Source organism: Heterocephalus glaber, unplaced genomic scaffold, assembly GCF_053883595.1.
Source record: "Heterocephalus glaber isolate CG9 unplaced genomic scaffold, H.glaber_assembly_v1.0 deba00001688, whole genome shotgun sequence".
Lineage (NCBI taxonomy): Eukaryota > Metazoa > Chordata > Mammalia > Rodentia > Bathyergidae > Heterocephalus > Heterocephalus glaber.
The window spans coordinates 2,852,082-2,872,647 of NW_028258413.1; the positions used below are offsets into that span (position 1 = coordinate 2,852,082).

Here is a 20,566-nt window from a genome sequence, read left to right on the forward strand (position 1 = left end):
GAGTCAAGGGCAGTGCTTTTTACCCTGCAAAAGAGCTCACTTCTAGAGTCAGAAGCAGACAAATACCTAAGAGGAACTCTGCCCATGGAGAAATCTCTAAGAAATCTATGCTATCTGCCTGATCACCTAGGTAACCAGCAAGAAAAAGACTGCTGCACACTGTTCAAAGTTCATTCTGAAGGGGCCTGGGATTTAGCCCAGTGTTTCTGGCACCTGCCTCGCAAGCTCAAGGTCCTGAGTTCGATCCTCGGTACCAAAAATATTGGAAAAAGTTTATTCTGAGGCTCACAGAAAAGTCAAAATCTGAGTCAAGGTTCAAAGTCTGAGGCTCACAGGTTAAACTTATACCCATTGTCTAGTAACACAAGGCACACTTACCAGGTTTCTACAAGCACGTGGAAGGAGAGAAAAGGTGGCTGAAATCACTTTTGTATCCCTACTTAGCAAAGTATAAATGTAAATCACTTTTCTGTTAGCTGTTCTGTGAAAGGCAGTTTCCTAGAAGCTAATCCTGCATGAGGCCTCCTAGAGAGGTGTAGCCTAATGATAAAACAGCCAATGAGTTCTAAAGTTAATTCCCAAGAGCTTGGGAGTTCTAACTTATCAGAGTTATCAAAAACCTCCAGAGAGAGCCAGGGATTTAGCTCAGTGGTTTCGCCGCCTGGTACACAAGCGCAAGGACCCGAGTTTGATCACCAGTACCAAAACAAAACAAAACAAAACAACCTACAGAGAGCTACTGTACCCATTTGTGCCTAGCCAGGGGTCTATCTTACTAGCACAGACAGAGGGAGAACGGTCTCATCCTGTAGCTCAACTCAACAAAGCCTTGCGAAGGGCTGTGCCAGCATCAATTCGGGTCACTCTGAGACAGAGCATGTCTAGCGCTCACGGACAGGGTCACCCTTCACCTCACTGAGGGGTGCAGGTGGGGACAACAGGTACGTGGAGATTCTCTACTGATTACCCATTCGGGCTGTGAGGACCCAGCTTTCACTGGGGGACGTTTGAATATCAGCCAAAGCGAAGCCCTAGCCATGACCCCTCAGTTGTCACCCCATCTTCACTAGTTCCATGTAATCAGAGATCTGTATCTGGAAAGGAGTCTAGCTGCCTGTCTCGCTCACCATGTAGTCTACAATTTATTAGGGAAAACATTTTTCTCACACACATAAATGGTAAGAATCAGACCTACGAGGACAGAGAGTGACAGAGGGGCTTCTCCCTTAAACTAAATGTGTTTTGGTCCCTTAAATGTGCTTACGGAAATAGCTCCTTCTGGTTTCACTCAGAAGTTGGTTCTTTCCATGAGATCCCAGGTTCATTCTCCTGAGCGAGACTGTTACCCAGAGCACTAAGCAGGGACACTGTGCTTATGTGCTCTCTGGGATGGACCAAATCGCAACATCTCATCTGACCCAGAGACAGGATATGTGTTCCTCATCTAAGATGACTTCCCTGTCTTCGGCGTTCACAAAACACTCATTTTCTAAGGACTTAAAGGTTCTTAGGAGGAAAAAGATGGGATACTTTACAGATAATTTTTCTAATTTTACACACCACTATAAAGGAGTGTATACAGTGGCAGGAGAGATTGGAAATGGGATCAGGAAGGAGGTCTTCTCTTCTCATGCTCATGGTGAGTTACTGAGGCAGCTTGCCCCTGAGTTGTCACTCTGAGCCTGGAGAGCCAAGTGGGGAAATCTCAAGAGCTGAGACTGCCTCCCCACCAGCCAAAGATCAGACCAGAAAGGAAACTGAGGCAGAGCTGGTTCAGCGTTTTCTGTAGTCTAAGGATTGGGCCGGTCTGCTCAGGGAAACCTGCTCCCCAAGTCTTAACAGTGGCTGCTGGCCTAGAACCTTATTAACTGGCAGCTGGGGTCCTGCATTTTATATAGGCATGTATATTTCTCAAATATAAACTAGATTTTACAGACCTATTTTTTCAATTTACTTGCAATTATCACTGAAGTCCCCTAGATGTCACTTTAAAATGGCTTTTCCTTAGCTTTGTCTAACAAGTCAATCAAGCAAGCAATCACTATAGAACAGAAACACTGAACCTTGTCTACAAAAGTAAAATATCCCTTTAAAGAAACATCACCACCATTTTAACAGGAAAACAATGTATAGGAACTCAAGGCATAAGGCAATTTACAGAAGGCACAAGAATGACAATTTTGGCTACTTAACTCACTAATCAAGAAATAAAAGCAAACTCTTACCTCCTGTTAATTACTATCTTGGTGTGATCTCCAATAATGTTTCAGGAAATAATACCAAAGATGAAATAGGAAATATATCTCCCAGCCTGTTAGCTGTGTGATATGCTGAGCTCTTGTTCTCTAAAAATCAAAAATGAATTATAGGAACAAAGAAGTTAAGAGTAGGAAGGTATTTATTGATAGAAAAGCTCCTGAGGGGCAGGAGGGGTCCTGAGTGGGATTCCACGGTCCCCACTCAATAAGGGAGTTTTACAGCAAAACCCACGTGGGTACATGGGCCACAGCCGTGATCATCCAATGAGGCTACAAGAACAGTCACTTAGGTAATGGTGGTCCAATTGGGAAACAAGTCAGTAACCAGTGTGCATGGAAAGAACAGATTCTCCTAGGAAGTGAAGTCTCTGGTCACCACTGGGGTGGCCGATGGTCTACCTGGACTTCATCAGGCCCAGTGTTGGTTCTTTGTGGAAGTATGCAGGTCTGCTCATCTTGTCTGTATTTTAAGGCTCAATTTCCAACTGAGGTCTCAAGTCATAGCTGTGGTGTGTTTCACCTTTGACCTGACTCTCTTGAGCACCTAGCCCTATCTGGCTGCCTATAATATTTCTATTTAAATCAATTGTTGGGCTAGGGACTTAGCTCAGTGGTTCCAGTGCTGGCCTCACAAGCACAAGGTCCCGAGTTCGATCTTGGGTACCAAAAAAAAAAAAAAAAAGAATATTTGGGCCAGGGATTTAGCTCAGTGGTTCCACCACCTGCTGCGCAAGTGCAAGGACCTGAGTTCGATCCCCGGTACCAAAAAAATAAAAAATCCAGTCTCCTAAATCAACTGTCTACAATAATAACAACAGGACATGAAGACATATGTAAGGAATAGCAGAATTAATGTACTTAATGAGCCAGGCTCGGAAAGGGAGTAGCCATGTATACTTGTGAAGGTCACAGCTAACAAGCTGTCTGCATTATCTTGCTAATGTTTGACCTTAGAGAATGGCTGCAGAGTCATAATTCCTCAGCTACAGTGTTTTCTCACTAGAGATGTCACAACCTCATCAATTACTGAAACTTCAATTATGACTGTAGGCATAAGGAAGTCTGGCTCCAAACACCAGCGGAAAGGTCAATTAGCAATTCACACTTAGGCCTTAGAGTGATTCATAGTCTTAATCAGTAACAAAATTCAAAAGCCAAATCAATAATATCTAAACCCTGCTCAGTGTGGGTTCCGCTGGTCTCCTACAAGGTTCGATTCTTTTAAATGATAGATTAATCTGACTAACCCTGCTGATCCCTGCTAGGATGAAGACGGTGACATGCTTAAGTTTGGAGAACTGAATTGCGGAGTTGAGTCCAGAGCTGCAGCTTCACATTTTGGTCCGGGGTTCTTAAATGATGAAGGCACGACTTCCAACTACTGCCCGCGCAGGGAGAAGTGAATGCCAGCCTGAGTCCACAGGCAGCCCCAGGGTGAGGTGGGCGAAGCCAGGCTCCTCACTGTGGCCGGGGGAGGGCGGGTGGGGATTCAGTCCCTGGCGGCTCCGGCAGGAACAAGCCAGCAAACCTGTATGCCAAGAAACACAAGGGGAAACACCCAAGAATGCCCCTCTTTTACACCAGTGTATTAACTACTGTTAGAAATGAGCTCCCAGACTCAAACTGTGGGTGCCAGAAAGAATGCACTCAGACAGCAAGCCACAGAACTCCACAGGGGAAAGTTCAAAGTTTACTTCTGCAGAAGGGCTCAAGCGTACTCCGACAGGAGGCAGCAAGCGTGGCCTGCGCCAGGAAGCAGGGTTTTAAGCTGGCACACACGGCAAGCAGCCCTCCTTTAAATTCACTGGCTGGACCCAAAGGCTCACTGTCTCTCGGCTGGCTAGTTCCAGGGGCCTGAGGGGGTGCCAAGGGCTTCTGAGGGGACAGACTAGGAGGAGGGGAGGGTGGGGAATCCCGAGGTCTTTGGCTATTGTGAAGCTGTGTGGGTCTCAGGTATGTTTCCCAAATGTGAGCGGAGCAGGCGTTTCTCATAATTTCAGGGTAGAAGGAGGAGCTGCCTAGGGTGGACTGGGGTCTAAGACGGGCCACTCCTGTTTGTATCCTTTGATAGAAAAGACAGGGCTGCAGTTTCTCACAACTACGAAAGTCTGAAACAGTCAAACTGAAATGTACAATGAGACTCAATAATGTGCCATTCGCACGTTACGAAATCAGAACATCATGGAAAAATCTGGTGACGTTCACAAAAAAGCAAAAGCTAATTCTTCTCCTTGAGTTCCTCTACCTGCAGCCCCAGGTAGACTGAGCGGCGGACACGTTTCAGGGACTCTTTAGCCTGTTGGGGGAAAAAAGCAAAAATAGAGAAAGCTGCATTACTGCTTTGAGAAAAATTTGATAAATCTAGGTCAGTAAAACACTTCAACCCCCAGGTGGCAAATCCCTAAATTATCTCAACTTTATCTACATCCTTTTTGAAAAGATGAACAGGGTTTGTATTTCATCCTCATGCTTTAACAAAAATTAGCTTACCCCCTTCAGAATGGATTTGCCAGTTCATATTCTTCAAAAAAACCTCCATGACCTACCAGTTTGCTTTCTGTCTCCACTCCACTTTATTACCTTAAAAACCAATCATACTTCACAGGACATCACCTTAAATCTCAGTTCCCCATCCTGTAATGAGCCAGAGGAACACTCCTTACCCTTGCATCATTCAAAAGTAAGGAAATCCACAAAATTAAAAAACACAAAGGATTACATTTTTCCTACTTAAGATTATATGAAATCAATGATTTTAGGGTCAGGGATTTGGCTCAGTGGTGCTGGCGTGTGCCTCACAAGCACAAGGTCCTGAGTTCGATCCCTGGTACCAAAAAAGAAATAAACAATTTTAAAGGTTCTTCAACTGGGGGGTTATACAGTTACTGGTAATCATTTCTCTAACTTCATAGTGAGTACTTTAGACATAACTGCTGTTAAATGTGTGTGCATTGCGCGATGTGGGATATCTTTATCAGAACTTTTTGCTGAAGAAATTACAAAAAGTAATCCACTTTCATGCGGAGGAGACACCATGTGAACAAGGTTACTGTGTGAATTGGGAGGCCAGGGCCAAACACTACCTTAGAAGCCCACTGTGACAAAGCCCAGCCGGGTGAAGGCTGCAGGCAGCAGCTGCTTCAGACCCTGGCTCCCTCCCTTCCTGGGCATTTGACTTTTAGCCTCTGAGAGGCCGATTCCCTTCACCCGGAGGATGGGAGGAGGACACCATCGTGGATCCTCCACCTTCAAGGCCAGGAAACGCCATGGAGTTTAAAACTCCCAAACCTGGGGCTGGCCTCACTTGCTCACATTCCTGCTGAAAGCCTTTATTTCTCCCTGAAACTCATTTAAGAAAGACATCCTTGGCTTTGTGTGGTGATGAACGCCTGTAATCCCAGCCCTCAGGGAGGCTGAGGCAGGGAATCACCAGTTAGCACCCAATCTGGGCAACTTAGTGGGACTCTGTATTTAAATAAAAATTTAAAAGGGCTGTGCATACAGCTCAGTGTGAAGGCCCTGGGTTCAATCTCCAGACCTCCCCCCCCCCTCGCCCCACCAAATATCCCTTTACAGAGAACCAAAAACAAGCATAGAACTAGGGTATGGAAGTAGCGTCAGAAATGTGAGCACTCTGCTGAACAATCTGACAATGCACAGAACTCTGCACCGCCAGATGCGGTCATGGTGACCCTCCCGTTCCTTCTCCCTGACTGGCTTCTCTCCCCCAGCGAAGCGGCTGCAGCAGGAACCCTGGGCACCTTGGCCAGCTCGTCCTTCAACTCGCTGTACTGCTGCACATCGAAGCGCTGGTGCCTTGACCACTTGTGGAAGATGTGAAGAAGCTGCCTCCTCCTAGCGGTGGGATAAGTACAGTTCTACAGAAAGAGAAGAAATCGAATGTTTAGGGGAACAACCGCCCTTGCAGGAAAGCTGCTTGGCAGCCACACAGGGCAGGCGATGAGTGGGTTGAGTATTTGCGGCAGCCATGCAGGCAAACTGGAGCTGACATGCAAAGAAATGACACATGGGGGAAGAGGAGAGAAAGAGGAAGGGAGATTTGGGTCAGTGACTGCAGCCGAGGCAGTAAGGTGCTGGGGTCTTGCAGTCCAAATTCAACTGTATATTCATAAGTGGTGGCTCGGAGGACGTCACCTCCACAAGTTAATCCCGGAGGGAGAATGTGTGCATTGTCCTAATTATTCCTCTGCAAAGGTTGGATGCAGTTTCCCTGAGTTGCCCCTCTCCAGCCTTGGGAAAAACAACATATAAATCACAAGTTTACGGAAACCCGAACAAGAGCGGCAAAGGTCTCGATGCTCGACCTGGACAAGGAATTCCCAGCAGAGAGCTTTGTCCCGGCCAATTACTCACCTGCCGCGTGACTATGAAGTAGGCGAAGAAGGCCATGGAGTTTGCGAAGGTGAGGAAGCAGGTGACAGGCTCCATGAGGTCCCAGGAGTACACCCACCAGGTGAGCCAGGCCAGTGCGCCCCCCTGGGCAGACAGCAGTGCCAGGCCAGCCCACAGCAGCCTGCTGGTGTTGGCTTCCGCTCGAGCCTCAATTCTAGCCTTCACCTAGAGGAGGGAGAACTTCTGAGTCAGCTCACACCTGCAATCCCAGCCCTTGGGAGGCTGAGGCAGGAGGGTTCCTCGCTGCAAGTTCAAGGCCAGCCTGGGCTTCACCATGCATCAGAACAAATTCAAAACAAGTCAGTTTACAAGTGCACCAACTTAAGAGAAAACAAAAAGCAAGACGAAAATTTGCCTTGGAAGCAGTGCACATCTGCATTTAAGAGGTCAGGTGTATGGAGAAGCAATTATGGAACATACATTAGACTCATTTCCAAATCAGGTTGCAATAAATCTTTTTTAAATTAAAAAGGTTTTACCTGTTCAAAAAACAAAAACAACCTAATATAAAGGGTGTACAGAAAGAGGTCACCCTCTGAAGCTAACACTCCAGGGGAATTTCTCCTACACACAACTGGGAGCAGTCTCACTACAGAATCCCTCTCAACAGCAGAGGAGAGAGTCCTCACTGCAGCTACAGAGCACAGGTGCTGTGCATCCCCTAGGAGAGACCTCCAGTGAAAAGCAGTGAGATGGGTACAGAGAGAAAATTGACCGTGCTTCAGAGCCATGAGGCACATTGTGATGGGAGTGGAGGGCAGGAGGACACAAGCCATCTATTAGGTCCCTGAATCTGAAAGATTTCAGAAATTTTAACCAAAGTGTATATCAATTTGTTAAAAAGCAAAACAATTAAAATAGGGTATTCAACCCAGAAAAATCAAACAAAGTTCTTCTCTCTACCATTCCCTAAATTCGCTTAGGAGGGGATCACCATTAGAAGTTACATCTTCAGTCAGGCATGGTGGCACACCTGTAATCCCAGCCCTGGGGAGGCTGAGGCAGGAGGAACAGACAGTAAAACCCTGCCTCAAAAAGCACCCCCACAGTATCTTCAAAAACTTTCAATTCATGTACAGAGATATACATGTACTCGCCAATTTTTCCTACATAAACACAAATCTGATTACAGGCTTGAAGAATAGTTTTTTCCTTAAACAGACTCTGTCCCTCATGTCCTAAAATGTCAGCTATTTTGTCTCCAGGGCTGAGGAACTCAGATTTCTGCTTGCAGCACCAGGTGGAGCAGTGCTCAGGGCCTGGCTACAGAGATCCGGCTCAGATCCAGCACAAGGGCTCTCCCCCTGTGGCCTCTTCTGAAGAGGACAATTCAGGAGAGAATGAGCCAGGACAGGCGCTCAGCAGGATGCCTGGGAGCCGAGGACACACCTGGGTGTGGCCGATAGTGACTAAGGAGAGGGCCTCACCTGCTCCAGTGGCTGCAGCTGTGCCTGCAGGTGGTCAATCCTCACCAGCAAGCGGTGCTCCGTCTCCTTCTGGGACTCCTCTGGGTGCAGGACCGAAAACAGCCTGTGCACCAAGGAGTACGCGTTTTCCATCTCCCTCAAGGGCTCCCTACTTGGTTTCTCTGAGAAAAGACAAGGGAATATAAGGCAGTCGCACTCATTCCTCCATCCGGTGGTGCTGCACACCTGCAATGGCAGCACTCAGGAGGCAGAGCCAGGTGGATCGCTGTGAGTTCCAGGCCAGCCGGGGCTACAAATTGAGACCCTGTCTCCAAAAACCCCAAAACAACAAGATTTATAGGAAGAGTCAGGGAAACCTCCATGTAACCAAATTCATGTGACCACCTCGGCTGACCTTGTGACACATGAGTCTACCGGCCACTCTTAGGCCTGACTTCACCTCAGAGTGAACTCCCTGCCCTGGCCCTCTCCCCGACAGCTACTCCAGGATGCACAGGGAGGGAAGCTCGTGTCCAGTCAGGTAAACACAGGCAAACATGTCGGAAAAGCTGCTCAAGTGTAAGCTGCTTTCAAGAAGAAAGTCGCAGTAAATAAAGCACAAGGCACAAGGCAATGCATACACACACTGGGGAAGCGGGTGTGCCCTGGAGACCCCTGCAGAAGGGACCAGTCTCTTGCCCAGTGAAGGACACAGGGTTGAAGACTCAGAGACAGAATTAAAGAAAAAAGTGGGGAGCCAGGACGGCCAGTGATGAGCAATCAGAAAAGTCCAAGCTCCTGATTTTTATTGTAAGCAGAATGGGGTAAAGGGGAACTAAATGCAGTTGTGCAGGTGCTATGGATACTGATGTGGGCAAGACTCCTAGAGGAAAAGACAAAGAATTCTCGAGTTAGGAACAGAACAGACAAAATATAGAGCTGTCATTAGAACCTTCTTCTCCTAGCTAAGAAGGTTTTCAGCAAGGGAATGGAATGTGGGTGGGTGTCACTCCAACCGCAGCACTGCGTTATACTGGACTGAGTCCCACCGCTTCACGGCCTAGAGCTGTCCCCAAAGCAATCCAAGCCAACCTTCCCCCAGCCCCCATCTGCCTTTCATAATCTGCCTTCCCAGTTTGCTGCTCCTAGCGACTCCTTTTGTCTGTCCTCTGGCTTCTCTGAAAACGTGTGTTCTTGGTGAAGATGACGCATAGACTGCAGTTCTCACAGCCTCCTTGAGAATCACTCACACCCTGGTCCTTAGCATGCAGTGTCCCCATGATGAACTACCCTTTGCTTCTGCCACTGGATCACTCGCCACCAGAGCTGGGCAAGGGGTGCGGAGGAGAGGCAAGATCTCTCTCCTTTCCTCCTTTGTGGGCTGGCTGGACTCACACACTGGGGCTATAATGACGCTTGCCCGAGGACACCGCCGGTTCACTGGCTCTGCCGGGAGAACCCAAGGAAACCAAGTAGGAGGCAGCACCCTGACGTGGCATCAGCCCCGGCCCCCACCTGGGCCCAGGCGCTCAGTTCTTCAAGACTCTGCTGCGGTCTGCAGCTCTGGCCACACAGGCACCAGAGCTCCGCAGAGGGGCAGGAGCAGTGGCTCTGCTGCAGGCCGCTGCCGTCCCTGAGCCAGAATCCTTTGTTACCTGGAAAAATGAGGGTTTGTCCCCCAGAACCACAAGGCAGGGAAAGGTAAGGACAGCTAAAAGGCGTGTGTCTACCTATGCACAGTTGCTGTCCACAGGCGGGATCTAGTCCAAAGCCGCAGAGAATAACAAAGAGAAACAGCGGACACCAAAGTGGTAGGGAAATTTTCTTTCCTTCTTTCCTTCCTTTTTCGAGTTGCTGGGCACGGAGACCAAGCTCTCCTGCATGTCAGGAAAATGCTCTACCACTGAGCTGCGTGCCGGCCCGGGACGGGTTTCATTAACAACTTTCCATGGAGAAGAATTCTGGCGTGAAAGGAACCAAACTCAGCTTTGACTTGGGGGAGGTTCGTGGATGTTTGAAAGGGAGAAAGCGGAGTCAGGAGGGAGGACAGCGTAGGCCCCAGAGTCAGGAAAGCCGGAAGGGAAGTGGGTGTGAGGAGCCCTCGTGCTGGTTCCCTGCAGATTCAGACCCAAAGGCTCCGTCTTCACTGTGAGGAGCCGAGGGTGCGGGTCAGTGCAGGCCCACCGCCTGGGGCAGCCTGGACTCTGCACCCCAGAGGGCTCCTGGAGGGAGCCCCAAGGCCAAGGTCTGAGCGAGCTCAGAGCTGCAGGTCCCCTCAGCAACTGTGCCAGGCTGGGCTCAGGGACGGGCCACTAACTGCCAGCCTTGGGGTCACACAAGCAACTCAGGGGGCGTGGGGCTCTTTCAGGCAGGCATCTTAGGGGCCTGGCGCTGCAACCAAGCACACAAGTTCCAGTATCCTGGAGGGGAGGGGTGTGTGTGTGTGTGCGTGTGTGTGTGCCTGAAGTCCCTGGGCTGAGCCTGCAGTTTCTCCAGGCTGAGGTGCAGGCCTGGTGAAGGAGAAGCTCAGCAGGGTCTGCTAGAGTCTGCGCCAGGACGGAGTTGCTCAGTCTCTGCCTGAGCTCCATGACAAGACCCTTGCTATGCTCTGCAGAAGTATGGGTGCCACACTTGACCTGTCGGTGACAGAAATCCAGGAGCAGCTGCCTGGAAAACTCTTCCAAGCCTGCACCTGGGACCACTGAGGAAGCGCTGTCTTCAGTTCCTTTGGGATGGGATGGCCTAGATCTGATGTCAGCATGGGAGTCACCAAGGGCGGCTGCTGCTAACCTCTCTGCCAGTGCTGGCTCTCTGTGGCCTGCTGTCACCCTGCAGTGCATCTTTCTTGTCTGACCTTTAATAAATGTGAAACCTCATTATCGGAGAAAGAAGAGTGGGGGTGCCATAGAATCCCTAGCTACATAAGCAACTTAACTGATACGACGCGTGTGGCATCGCCTAGTAACCCCACCTATGAGGAAAATATGCTAATACCATAGCTGCTTATTCCCTTTTTGTGTCTTCCACATGGATTTTATTTTCATGCCCTCAATTTGCAAATCCAAATTTGTAATGTTTTAGGAAATACTTCAAATAAGTTTTTAAACTACAAATGTACAATTTGTTTTTTTGAGACAGGGTCTCCTACATAGTTCAGGCTGGGCTTGAAGTCACTATGCAGGTGAGGCTGACCATGAACTCCCAGAGATCCTCCTGCCTCAGCCTCCCCAGTTCTGGAGTTACAGGGGTGTGTCAGGATGCCTGGCCAAATTTACAACTTTCTAAGTTTCATTTTCAATTTGTCTAGTATGTGTCCTCTGCCAATCACACCCGCATGCTGTGGTTCATTCACACTGTGAGTCTTGACAGGTCCCTGTCAGCAGTCTGCAGGTGACCGAATCTCTGGGAACCTCAGCCACCAGCCCTGGGGATCAGTTCCCACCTGCAGCCCTCCAGGCAGGGGAATCAGGGTGAGCTGTGAAGGATGTGCTCTGGCCTCTTGGACCTGTGGCTTCTGCCCCTGCTTGGGGGGTAGGGAAGAGGAAGCTCCGAGCACAGATCTTGGAATGATCAGACTGGGACATTCAAGTAATCACGGCTGAAAGAGTACAGTTTCTCAAGGCGCACACGCAATGTAGACAGAGAGATGGGAGCTAAGAAAGAACTAGAAGGGGTTGCTAAGATAAAACCACTGTCACAGAAGTGAAAATGTCTTTTTTCTGAGTGTGGGACTATGGATTGAACCCCGGGAGCACTAAGCTGCAGGCCAGCCCTTTTCATTTCATACGTTGACCTGGCTGACTTAGAACTTGTGATCTTCCTGCCTCAGCCTCTCAAGTAGTTGGAATCACAGGTGTGCACCACCACGCCCAGCTTGAAAAATGTCTCTGACAGGCTCAACAGTGGACTAGAAACTGGGAAGGAAGGGTCAGTGAACTTGAGGTTATATCAGCAAAATCTTCCCAAACTGAAAATTAGAGAGAGGAAAAGGAATGGAGAACACTAAGAGAATAATTAGGAAGATGTAACATAAATGCAAAATGGGAAGACTACATGGGGATGAGAGGAGACTTGAAGTAATGACAACTGAGAAGTTTCCAAAAGCATATTGGTAATCATTAAACTGATTCAACTTGAGTATCCCTTATCCAAAATGCTTGGGAGCAAGCCAGGTGTGGTGGTGCACACCTGTGATGCCAGCCCTCGGGAGCTGAGGCGGGAGGACCACTGTGATTTGAGCCAGCTTGGGCTACATAGTAAGTTCAAGGCCAGCCTGGACTATATGATGAGACCCTGTCTCAACAATCAAACAAATCTCCAAAAAACAAAACAAGCAAAAACCCAGAATGGTTGGGAATAGGAGTATTTCAATTTTAGGATTCCTTTTTGGGTTTTGGAATATTTGCACAAACATAATGAGATATCAGACCCGGGGCCTTGTGCCAGGAAAGTGCTCCAACACTGAGTTGAGCCCCAGCTCCTGTACTGTATTTTTGTCCACTTGCATTTCAACTGCAACCCTTCATGGGAGGCCTGGTGTGGAATTTCCACTGGGTCGTATCAGCACCCAAAAAGTTGGATTTTGGAACATGCTGGAGTTTATTTCTGTACTAGCAATGCTCAAACTAGAGTTTGAAATCAAAAGGAAATCTGTCTTTAAGAAGTTTCCAATCTGGCATGTAAGGACCTTGAAAGCCCTCACTCTATCCTAGCAGTTGTGGAGAGCGGTGTTAGCCATAGAGGATCCATGTTTAATCTTACCCTCCATAATATAGAGCAAGGAGACTATGTTATGAGGAACCACGTACTTGCCGAATTAGATTGCCCTGGAACGTGATAAACGTTCTGTAAGCCCGAGAAACAAGGAAGCCCATGAGGGTGGGGAATTCCCAAAGAACTGGTAAACAACGAAGCAGGTGTTTTGGATAAAGGTCATGGTTAATGACCTAACTCACTTAGTGTATAAAAGGGAGGTGAGAATAAACTTGGTTGTTTGGTTTTAGGAGCCCGGACGACTCTGTCTTTTTTCTTTTGAAGTGTGTTTTTTCTTTCATCCTCACCCCTCCTCTCAGGTACTGTTCGACTAGTGATGGCGGGTCCCGTCAAGCAGTGAATAAATAAATGAATAAACTAAAAAGCCAACAGTTTACATCTGCAAGAGAACTGTGGTCACAGGGAAAACCACAGTCCCCAAAACTGGAGAGAAGGACAGGGAGAGTGAGGATTTACAGGAAAGCTGTGAGGACCAGGTACCCAGCTTGAGCACTGGACTAGAACTGAGATTCCTACAGACTTAAAACCCCAGCCCCAGGCTGGGGGCCAGGCCCACACTTTTGTGAGTTTTCCCTGTGGAAACTCCACCAGCTGGAGAGCGAAAATCAGAGGAAAACTGCATCCTGCTTCCCATAGGGGAAAAGCTGCTGTTTCAGAAGACTCCAAGTAGAAATAAATCAAAGTGCAAAACACAACATAGACAACAGGAAATAGGGAGGCGGATCTTTGGCAAATGGGAAGGAGACTGAGATGGAGGGAAGGGAGGGAAGGGGATGGAGAAAGAATGAAGATGTGCTGTGTGCATGGACCAACTCCCCATGATGGATGTATTGATGTTCCACAGACATGTGCTCAAAAACAAGGAGAGGAAGAGGAGAGGAGGAAGGGGCAGGAGAAGGAGCAGGAGGAAGAAGGAGGAGAGGAGGGCGATGCCCTTGGGAACTCGTTGCCCAAACAGGCCTGCTTGCTCCCCGAAAAGCCCCTCAGAGAGACGCCTGCTCACGCAGGCGGATGGCGGTGACAGCGCGTTTCTTACCTCCCTTGGGACTCTGTACGACATAGGCTCTTTCATTAACGACAAGTTTAAAGTTTTTCATCAGCAAAACATCCATCAAGGTCGAAGCTGGAATCTCACTGCCGTCTGGAAGACAAAGCATGCTGCCAAGTGTGTGCTGTACGGTAGTAAGACGCGTTTCTCTGCACACAGGAAGTCACCCCTCGGTGTGGACAGTACGTGTGGGCTTCACTTCGGGGGCAGCTCCTCCAGCTCAGCCTCGTCCTGAGAGCAGCCCCTGCTCGCTCTGTTTGCCACCCCGCCAGACCAGCGGGGCAGAAGCCTCCCTCGGCTGGACTGGAAGCCGGGTCAGGGCGCCTGGTGCCACTGTGTGTGCCGAGGTCACAGAGACTCGGGGAGATGGGAGCTCCTCGCAGTGAGGCCAGGGCACCAGGAGTCTGTGGGGCGCCCAGCTTGACGGCACCGCACCCATCTTGGATGTGCCCACCGTGGCTGCCCCGGGGTCCCACACAGCCTCCCGCACCCTGTACCCGGGCGGAACACAGTGGTGGATGGAGCCTCACGTCCTGGGTCCTGCAGTGATCGGTGCCAAGAACGTGCCGGGCCCCTTGGTATTAGGTTGAGATGCTCAGCCTGGCCTGCAGAAGGCCACTTGTGTCCTGCTCGGTATAAAGCCTCCTCTTCCGGACCTAAACTGCAGGGTCCATGATTTGCTGCCACCCAAGACACAGAGCTAAGGACGTCCCCGGTAACTGCTCGCTGCCACCTTAGATCTGACTGGTGCTTTGCTCCCCAAGTTCTTGTCCACTGGGACCGGGCTTTTCCGGGACAGGATCTTCACAGCCCGGGCCGTCAGGCAGCCCTGGGCTGGCCAGGGCTCCACGCCAGTCCTTTCCCTTCCTTCCGTCTGTGAGCTTGGCTTCCTGGCACTTCCAACCCAAGAGCCTGCTGGTGACTCTTCTGCTTGCAACCGAGCCCCTGACTGGTCCTTGAAGGCACAGTGAGGACATTTTTAAAACCTTGTCTTTCTCTTATCTTTAATCACTAGAGGTGACGGACTCTGTCAGCTAAAATCACCACCGCCACCCTGGCTGCCTTCACTTCCTGGCTTGAGAAAAGTGAAAAGAGGCAAAACCTCCAGCAGACAAGGTGGCTAGGATGGTAATGAACACAAGTAAGGCCAAGGAAACAGATTTGCCCTTCAGTGTCTATCAGCGATTTAAGATATCCTAGTGAAGGCTGAGGCGGGAAGATTGCCAAGTTTGAGCTCAACCTGGGTAACTTGGGAAGATTCTGTCTCAAAAAAGAATTTTAAGGGGCTGCTGTGGGGGCTGGGGATGTAGCTCCGTGTGAAGGCCCTGGGCTTCATCCCCAGGACTGCTAAAAAGAAAAAGTAATAGTATCCTAGGATAAAAGAAAAATTCTGAGATTCCTAAGTTCCACACCAAGGCCAGAGGGTGGATGATGTGAGAGGCAAAGTTAATCAGGTAACAGCTACAGGTGAGACCAGCAGAAGAGTTTCGCACCCCTCTGTGTCTGAAAGCTGGGCCGGGTCTCCATTACTGCTGACCCGCGGGGCGCCGCCCTGTTGTCCATGGCCTCGCAGTAAACAAGTTAAAATACAGTGAATGTTTCCATTTTTAATTTGTTACAGTAAAAGACATGCTGCCGCTTACCCCCTTCAAGTCCTCCCCTCACTCTGAGCACACGCGTCCCACGGCCCTCGCGCTTCCTGCCGCAGCTCTGGAGGCCGCTTTCCTGCCGTCTGTACTTGCACCGACCTGGCCGCCTCAGGTGTCCCGAATGGACTGAAAACACTGACCTGCGCGGTCATTTTGACTTCGGTACGAGCTGGCAGCAGCATGGTGCCCGGTCCGGTGAAGTAGGTGGACGAGGACACAGCCTCGTGTTTACGAGCTGCCTTTCGGTTGGATGGCGCTGGGCAGCAGCGGTCACACCGTGAAGGCCCTCGGGAGAGAGCGTGTGGCGGGACGGACTCTTCATTGGGGGTGAGTGGGAGCGCCCAGCCGAGGCGAGGTGGGTGGTTCTGGGCACCGAGGCCGCTTCGGGAGGCCCTTGTCAGGTCGGTATGGAGGAAAAGGGAGGGAGGACTTCCGCCGATCCTCCCCGGGGAGCTTCAATCCTCACCTTCACCCTGGACGTCATCTCCTGGCTCAGCTTCAGGGTCTGGCCAGCGGTCTCCCCGCGCGGAGCAGACGCTGCCCGGGCCGGCCCCTGGTAAGGCTGATACTGAGGGCTCCCGAGCTGCTCCAGAAAGTGGCCAGAATGATGGGCGGACTGTGCTCAGTAAGGGAGTCCTAACACTGTCTTCTAACGTAATACGTTTTCTAAAGATTTAAACACCACATAGTTTACTCAGCACATGCTTCTTTCCTTCCGCTATGTTTTAAAATTTTATTTTTTATTAGTACACATTTGTAGTACATAACGTTTACATTCCTTGTGTGGAGTTGGTATGAGTCCACATCTTAAATTTGTTTTTCACCTTCTCCCTCCACTGCTCTCTCTTTTTAACCATTAAAGTCAACATCTCTTGATTCCCTTGCCATTTGAGAAAGATCTATCTTCCTACTTCCTATCATCTTTTTTTTTTGCTCATTATTTATTATTTGGGTTTCTCATACAAGAGAAACCATGCAATACTTAAGCTCGCATGTCTGATTTATTTCATTTAACATTATGGTCTTAGTATGTATCCATTTTCCTACAAATGACTCAAGTTTAACCTTCTTTATGGCAGAAGAGTACTCCATTATGTATAAATACCACATTCTCTGAATCCATTCATCTGGTGATGGACATACAGGGTGCTTCCCAGATTGCGCTATCATGAGCTATGCTGCTGTAAACGTGGGTGTGCATGGGTGCCGGTAACACGATGTCTTCAACTCTTTCAGGAAGATGCCTAGAAAAGGAATAGCTGGTTCAAGTGGGACTTCTAGTTTTAGTTTTTTGAGGAATCTACAGACTCATATCCATAGTGGTTGTACTAGTCTACATTCCCAGCAAACATGTCAGAGAGCTCCTTTTCCTGCTGGGGGTGAGACAGAATCTCAGTGTTGTTTCAGTTTGCGTTTCTCTAATGGCCAGCGATGTTGAGCATTTCTTCACGTATTTATCAGCCATTTGCACTTCTTCTGTACCGTGTCTATTTATTTCACTTGCCCATTTTTTATTGGGTCTTTTATTTTAGGGTCTCTAATTTTTTGGAGTTCTAGATATGAGTCCTTTATCTGAGGAATAGCTGGCAAAATTTTTCCCCATTCTGTAGGTTTTCTTTTTCACTTGGCTGGTTGTTTCTTTTGCTGTGCAGAAGCTTTTTAATTCACTGTGATCCCATTTGTTGATTCTCAGAACTATTTCCTGTGCAACCAGGGCTCTATTCAGAAAATCCTTGCCTGCACCTCTGACTTCAGGAGTTTTACCTATTTCATCTTCCAGCAGATCTGGTGTTTTTGTTTTAACATTAGTTCTTTGATCCTTTTTTATTTTAGTTTCGTACATGGTGAGAGATATGGGTCTGGACTCCATCTCCTGCATGTGGAGAGCCACTTTTCTCAGCTCCATTTATTAAAGAGGGCGTCTTTCCTCCAGTGCATGTTTTAGGCCCCTTTGTCAAAGATCAGATAGCTGAATGTGCTTGGGTTGTTTCTGCCTCCTCTATCCAGTTCCACTGATCTGCACGCCTGTTTTGGGGCCAACACCATGCTGGTTTTAATCACAGCAGCTTTGTAACACAACTTCAAGTGTGGGATAGTGATGCTCCTGCTTTGCCCTTGTTACCCAGGATTGCTTTTGCTATTCTGGTCTCTTCTGGCTCCATATGAATTTTAGGATTGTTTTCTCCAGTTCTATGAAGAATGTGGTTGGGATTTTAATTGGGATTGTATTAAATCTGCATATCAATTTTGGAAGTGTGGCCATTCTGACTGTATTAGATCTGCCTAGTCAAGAAGAGGGTTATCTTTCTGTTTTCTGATGTCCTCTTTGGTTTCCTTTTGCAGTGTACTGTAATTTTCATTGCAGAGGCCTTCACTTCCTTGGGCTAATTCCTAAGTGTTTAATTTTACTTAGTGCTAGTGTGAGTGGATGGTTTTCCTAATTTCCTTCCCAGTGGCCCAAATTTTCAATATAAGAATACTCCCAGCTCCAGGCCCAGCAGACGTTTTTCCAACTGCTACATGGCCTTGCTGCTGGTGGTTGTAGGAACCTGTCCCACAACCTGTTCCTTTTTCTCACTGGCATCTGTAACTGCTCCATAAATCCTTTTATTTCAGAGACCCCCTCAGTCTCTGGAGTTTGGGTTGAACACTAGGAATGTTTCAAAAAAATTTTTTTAACATCAGTGTGCTTTGCATAGCTTCTTATATAGCCTAGTTTTGTTATTTTTTGTTTTTTTTAAATGAAACTTGAATGTGATTTGGTGATAAGAAAGCAAATCTACTGAACAATAAGCAGAAAGCAGGGTCTGGGTGTCTCTTCCACTCTTCCTTCAGTCCGCCCATCTGAAGTCATGTGAGGTCACGTGGCAGTCTGTCTTCTCCCGGCCAGGGCGTTGGTCGGCTACAGTGGGCTGTGTGCCTCAGGGGAAGCCGGGCGCCTGCTGCTTGTCTAGCTCTGTGCTTCCTTTGTCCCTGAGGAGCCAGTCAAGCCTGCACCTGGTCTCTTCCCGAAGTCTGGCTGTTTGGGCTCCTGTTCATCTGCTGGGGTGAGATCATTTTCCCCAAAACTGCCAAATAATTCAACCCACACAATGAGCAAAACTGGGACAAGTTCAGGGCACTCTGTTCAAGCCCAGATGCACACGGGCAAGTTCCACCCACAGAGTCGCTTTAACAAACATCACCAACCCACCCACCCATGGGTGTCTCTGATTTCCAAGTGGCACTCAAAGGTTCACTTACGGGACTTCACATCGGCCTCTTCAAAGGTTACAATAAAAACGAATCAGCTGAATATGGCTTCTTGGGTGAGATACTACGTTGCCCTTTACATGAATGTATGAACAGCAGAAATTGACATGCACACTTCTAAGGAGCTAATGATAGAATTTCTCATGCGTTCTTTGGCAAGGATCCATTTAAGCCAAGAAAGCATTTTTAGCTAGTCCAAAAAGCTACTTTTCTCTAAATATCTCTATTACTTTCTATAGTTTCTTTCTTTGTGCTTTCTTGTTTGTTTTCCTTTGGGACAAGTCTCACTAGTAGCCCAGGCTGGCCTCAAACTTGGAGCAATCCTCCCGCTTCAGCCTCCCAAGTGCTGGGATTACAGGCGTGCACTGCCACGCCTAGCTGTGCTTTCTGTTTTCAAAGTTACTTTGTTTTTTAAAAAAGCAAGGTCAACATCAATCGTTGTTTTTACCTCTCTCATTTCATTAATTCAGTGAGCACTGAGCAGTGGCCCCCGGGGCAGGCAGTGCTCATCTCAAGCCCATGTGGGTTCTGGGTGTGCCTCTGTCCTCTCCGAGCCAGGAAGCCAGGCCCTGTCCCCGCAGGGATGGTCCGGGGCCAGCAGCGCCTCCTCTCCTGAGGGACAAGCGTCTGAGTGAAGTATGCGCCCGAGCCCGTGGTGGCCACAGGCTGACGTCCTCTCCTCTGACCCTTGTTACAGCAGCAAGTCCCCATCAGCTGAATCTGAGCTCCTTCCAGGAGTGAGCACCATGCCTTTCCCAAGCTTATGAAGGAGCTGAAACTTATATTCCACTTATCCAACTGATTTTTTCATTCAACAGAGCCGCCATTTTATAATCGTACTGTTATGTAGCATGAGGGGACAACCAGGTATTATGTAATGAATTGCAGAATGCAATTCTTTTTAGAAAAAGGAATCAAAACAGAAGGTCCAGAAGCAGTGGCCTCTGGACAAAGTTGTAAAGCACATGCGTGCACACACACACACACACACACACACACACACACCTGCTGTGAAGATGGCTGCGGCTCTGACACCTTTGTCTTCGTGGTGGAGGTCCTGAAGGAAGGAGCCAACTGTTGACAACATTGGTTTGACTACGAATCGACAGCGCTCTTTTCTGGATGGCAAAGTGAGTGTTATCAAGGGAAGGCCATGTCGATAATTCACTGTTACTTCTGTTAAGAAAAACAAAAAAGAGGAATGGAAGTAGTTTAAAAAACAACTTTAAGAATTCTAAAGAGAATGCTTAACGTGGAGTCTGTAGCTCTCCGAAGGCCTGGGCGCTGTGCTGCCCGAGGGGCCTGCATTCTGCTGCAGTCACGTGGGCCCTGCCTTCTTGGAACATTCTGTCACGGCCTGTGCCACACCGAACCATGATGATCCACTAGGGTCTTCTCAGGGTATCGGGAAGGGCGGAAATGCACCATGCGTAAGTCAGGCATGACAGAAAAGCTTACCATCAGGGGCCACCACAGCGCTGGAGAGGTGTGACTGGGGGTATTTTGGATTTCCACACAGTTTCACATGCAAAATCTGTAAAAAAAAAAAAAAAAAAGGTGATTTCTTTTACTTAAGAGTGAGAAAGCTGTAATATAGAAGATCCTTTTTAACCTTATATGACAAGCACAATAAAAATTATAAAAATTCAATTTCCCACATGTGCAGTATGATCAAGAGTAAACTTTTTAAAAAGAATTATTAAAGGACACATTGCCACGAATCTCCCTCAAAACACCCCTCTCCCCTTGCTCTGAACACATTTATCC

The 20,566-nt window shown here is 48.4% G+C and overlaps 2 protein-coding genes across 4 annotated transcripts in view; one reads left to right on the forward strand and one right to left on the reverse strand.

Moving 5' to 3' along the window:
• Positions 1 to 20,449, forward strand: part of Casp6 (caspase 6) — a 37,989-nt gene extending 17,540 nt beyond the window's left edge. Inside the window, exons 8-9 of one of the 2 annotated variants that reach the window (XM_087198816.1) lie at positions 3,524 to 3,697; positions 5,990 to 20,449. The gene's annotated coding sequence lies outside the window, so the exon portion shown is untranslated. Of the gene's footprint in view, positions 1 to 3,523 lie in introns of both variants that reach the window. The other variant, XM_087198815.1, reaches the window with a different exon arrangement.
• Positions 2,381 to 20,566, reverse strand: part of Mcub (mitochondrial calcium uniporter dominant negative subunit beta) — a 72,627-nt gene continuing 54,441 nt past the window's right edge. The window contains exons 2-8 of one of the 2 annotated variants that reach the window (XM_021245481.2): positions 20,258 to 20,333; positions 19,805 to 19,975; positions 13,887 to 13,991; positions 8,099 to 8,259; positions 6,633 to 6,836; positions 6,020 to 6,136; positions 2,381 to 4,554 (exon numbers count right to left, since the gene is read on the reverse strand). In XM_021245481.2, the coding sequence (XP_021101140.2) occupies positions 4,477 to 4,554; positions 6,020 to 6,136; positions 6,633 to 6,836; positions 8,099 to 8,259; positions 13,887 to 13,991; positions 19,805 to 19,975; positions 20,258 to 20,333 (912 nt within the window). In that variant the 3' untranslated portion in view covers positions 2,381 to 4,476. Of the gene's footprint in view, positions 6,137 to 6,632; positions 6,837 to 8,098; positions 8,260 to 13,886; positions 13,992 to 19,804; positions 19,976 to 20,257; positions 20,334 to 20,566 lie in introns of both variants that reach the window. The other variant, XM_087198809.1, reaches the window with a different exon arrangement.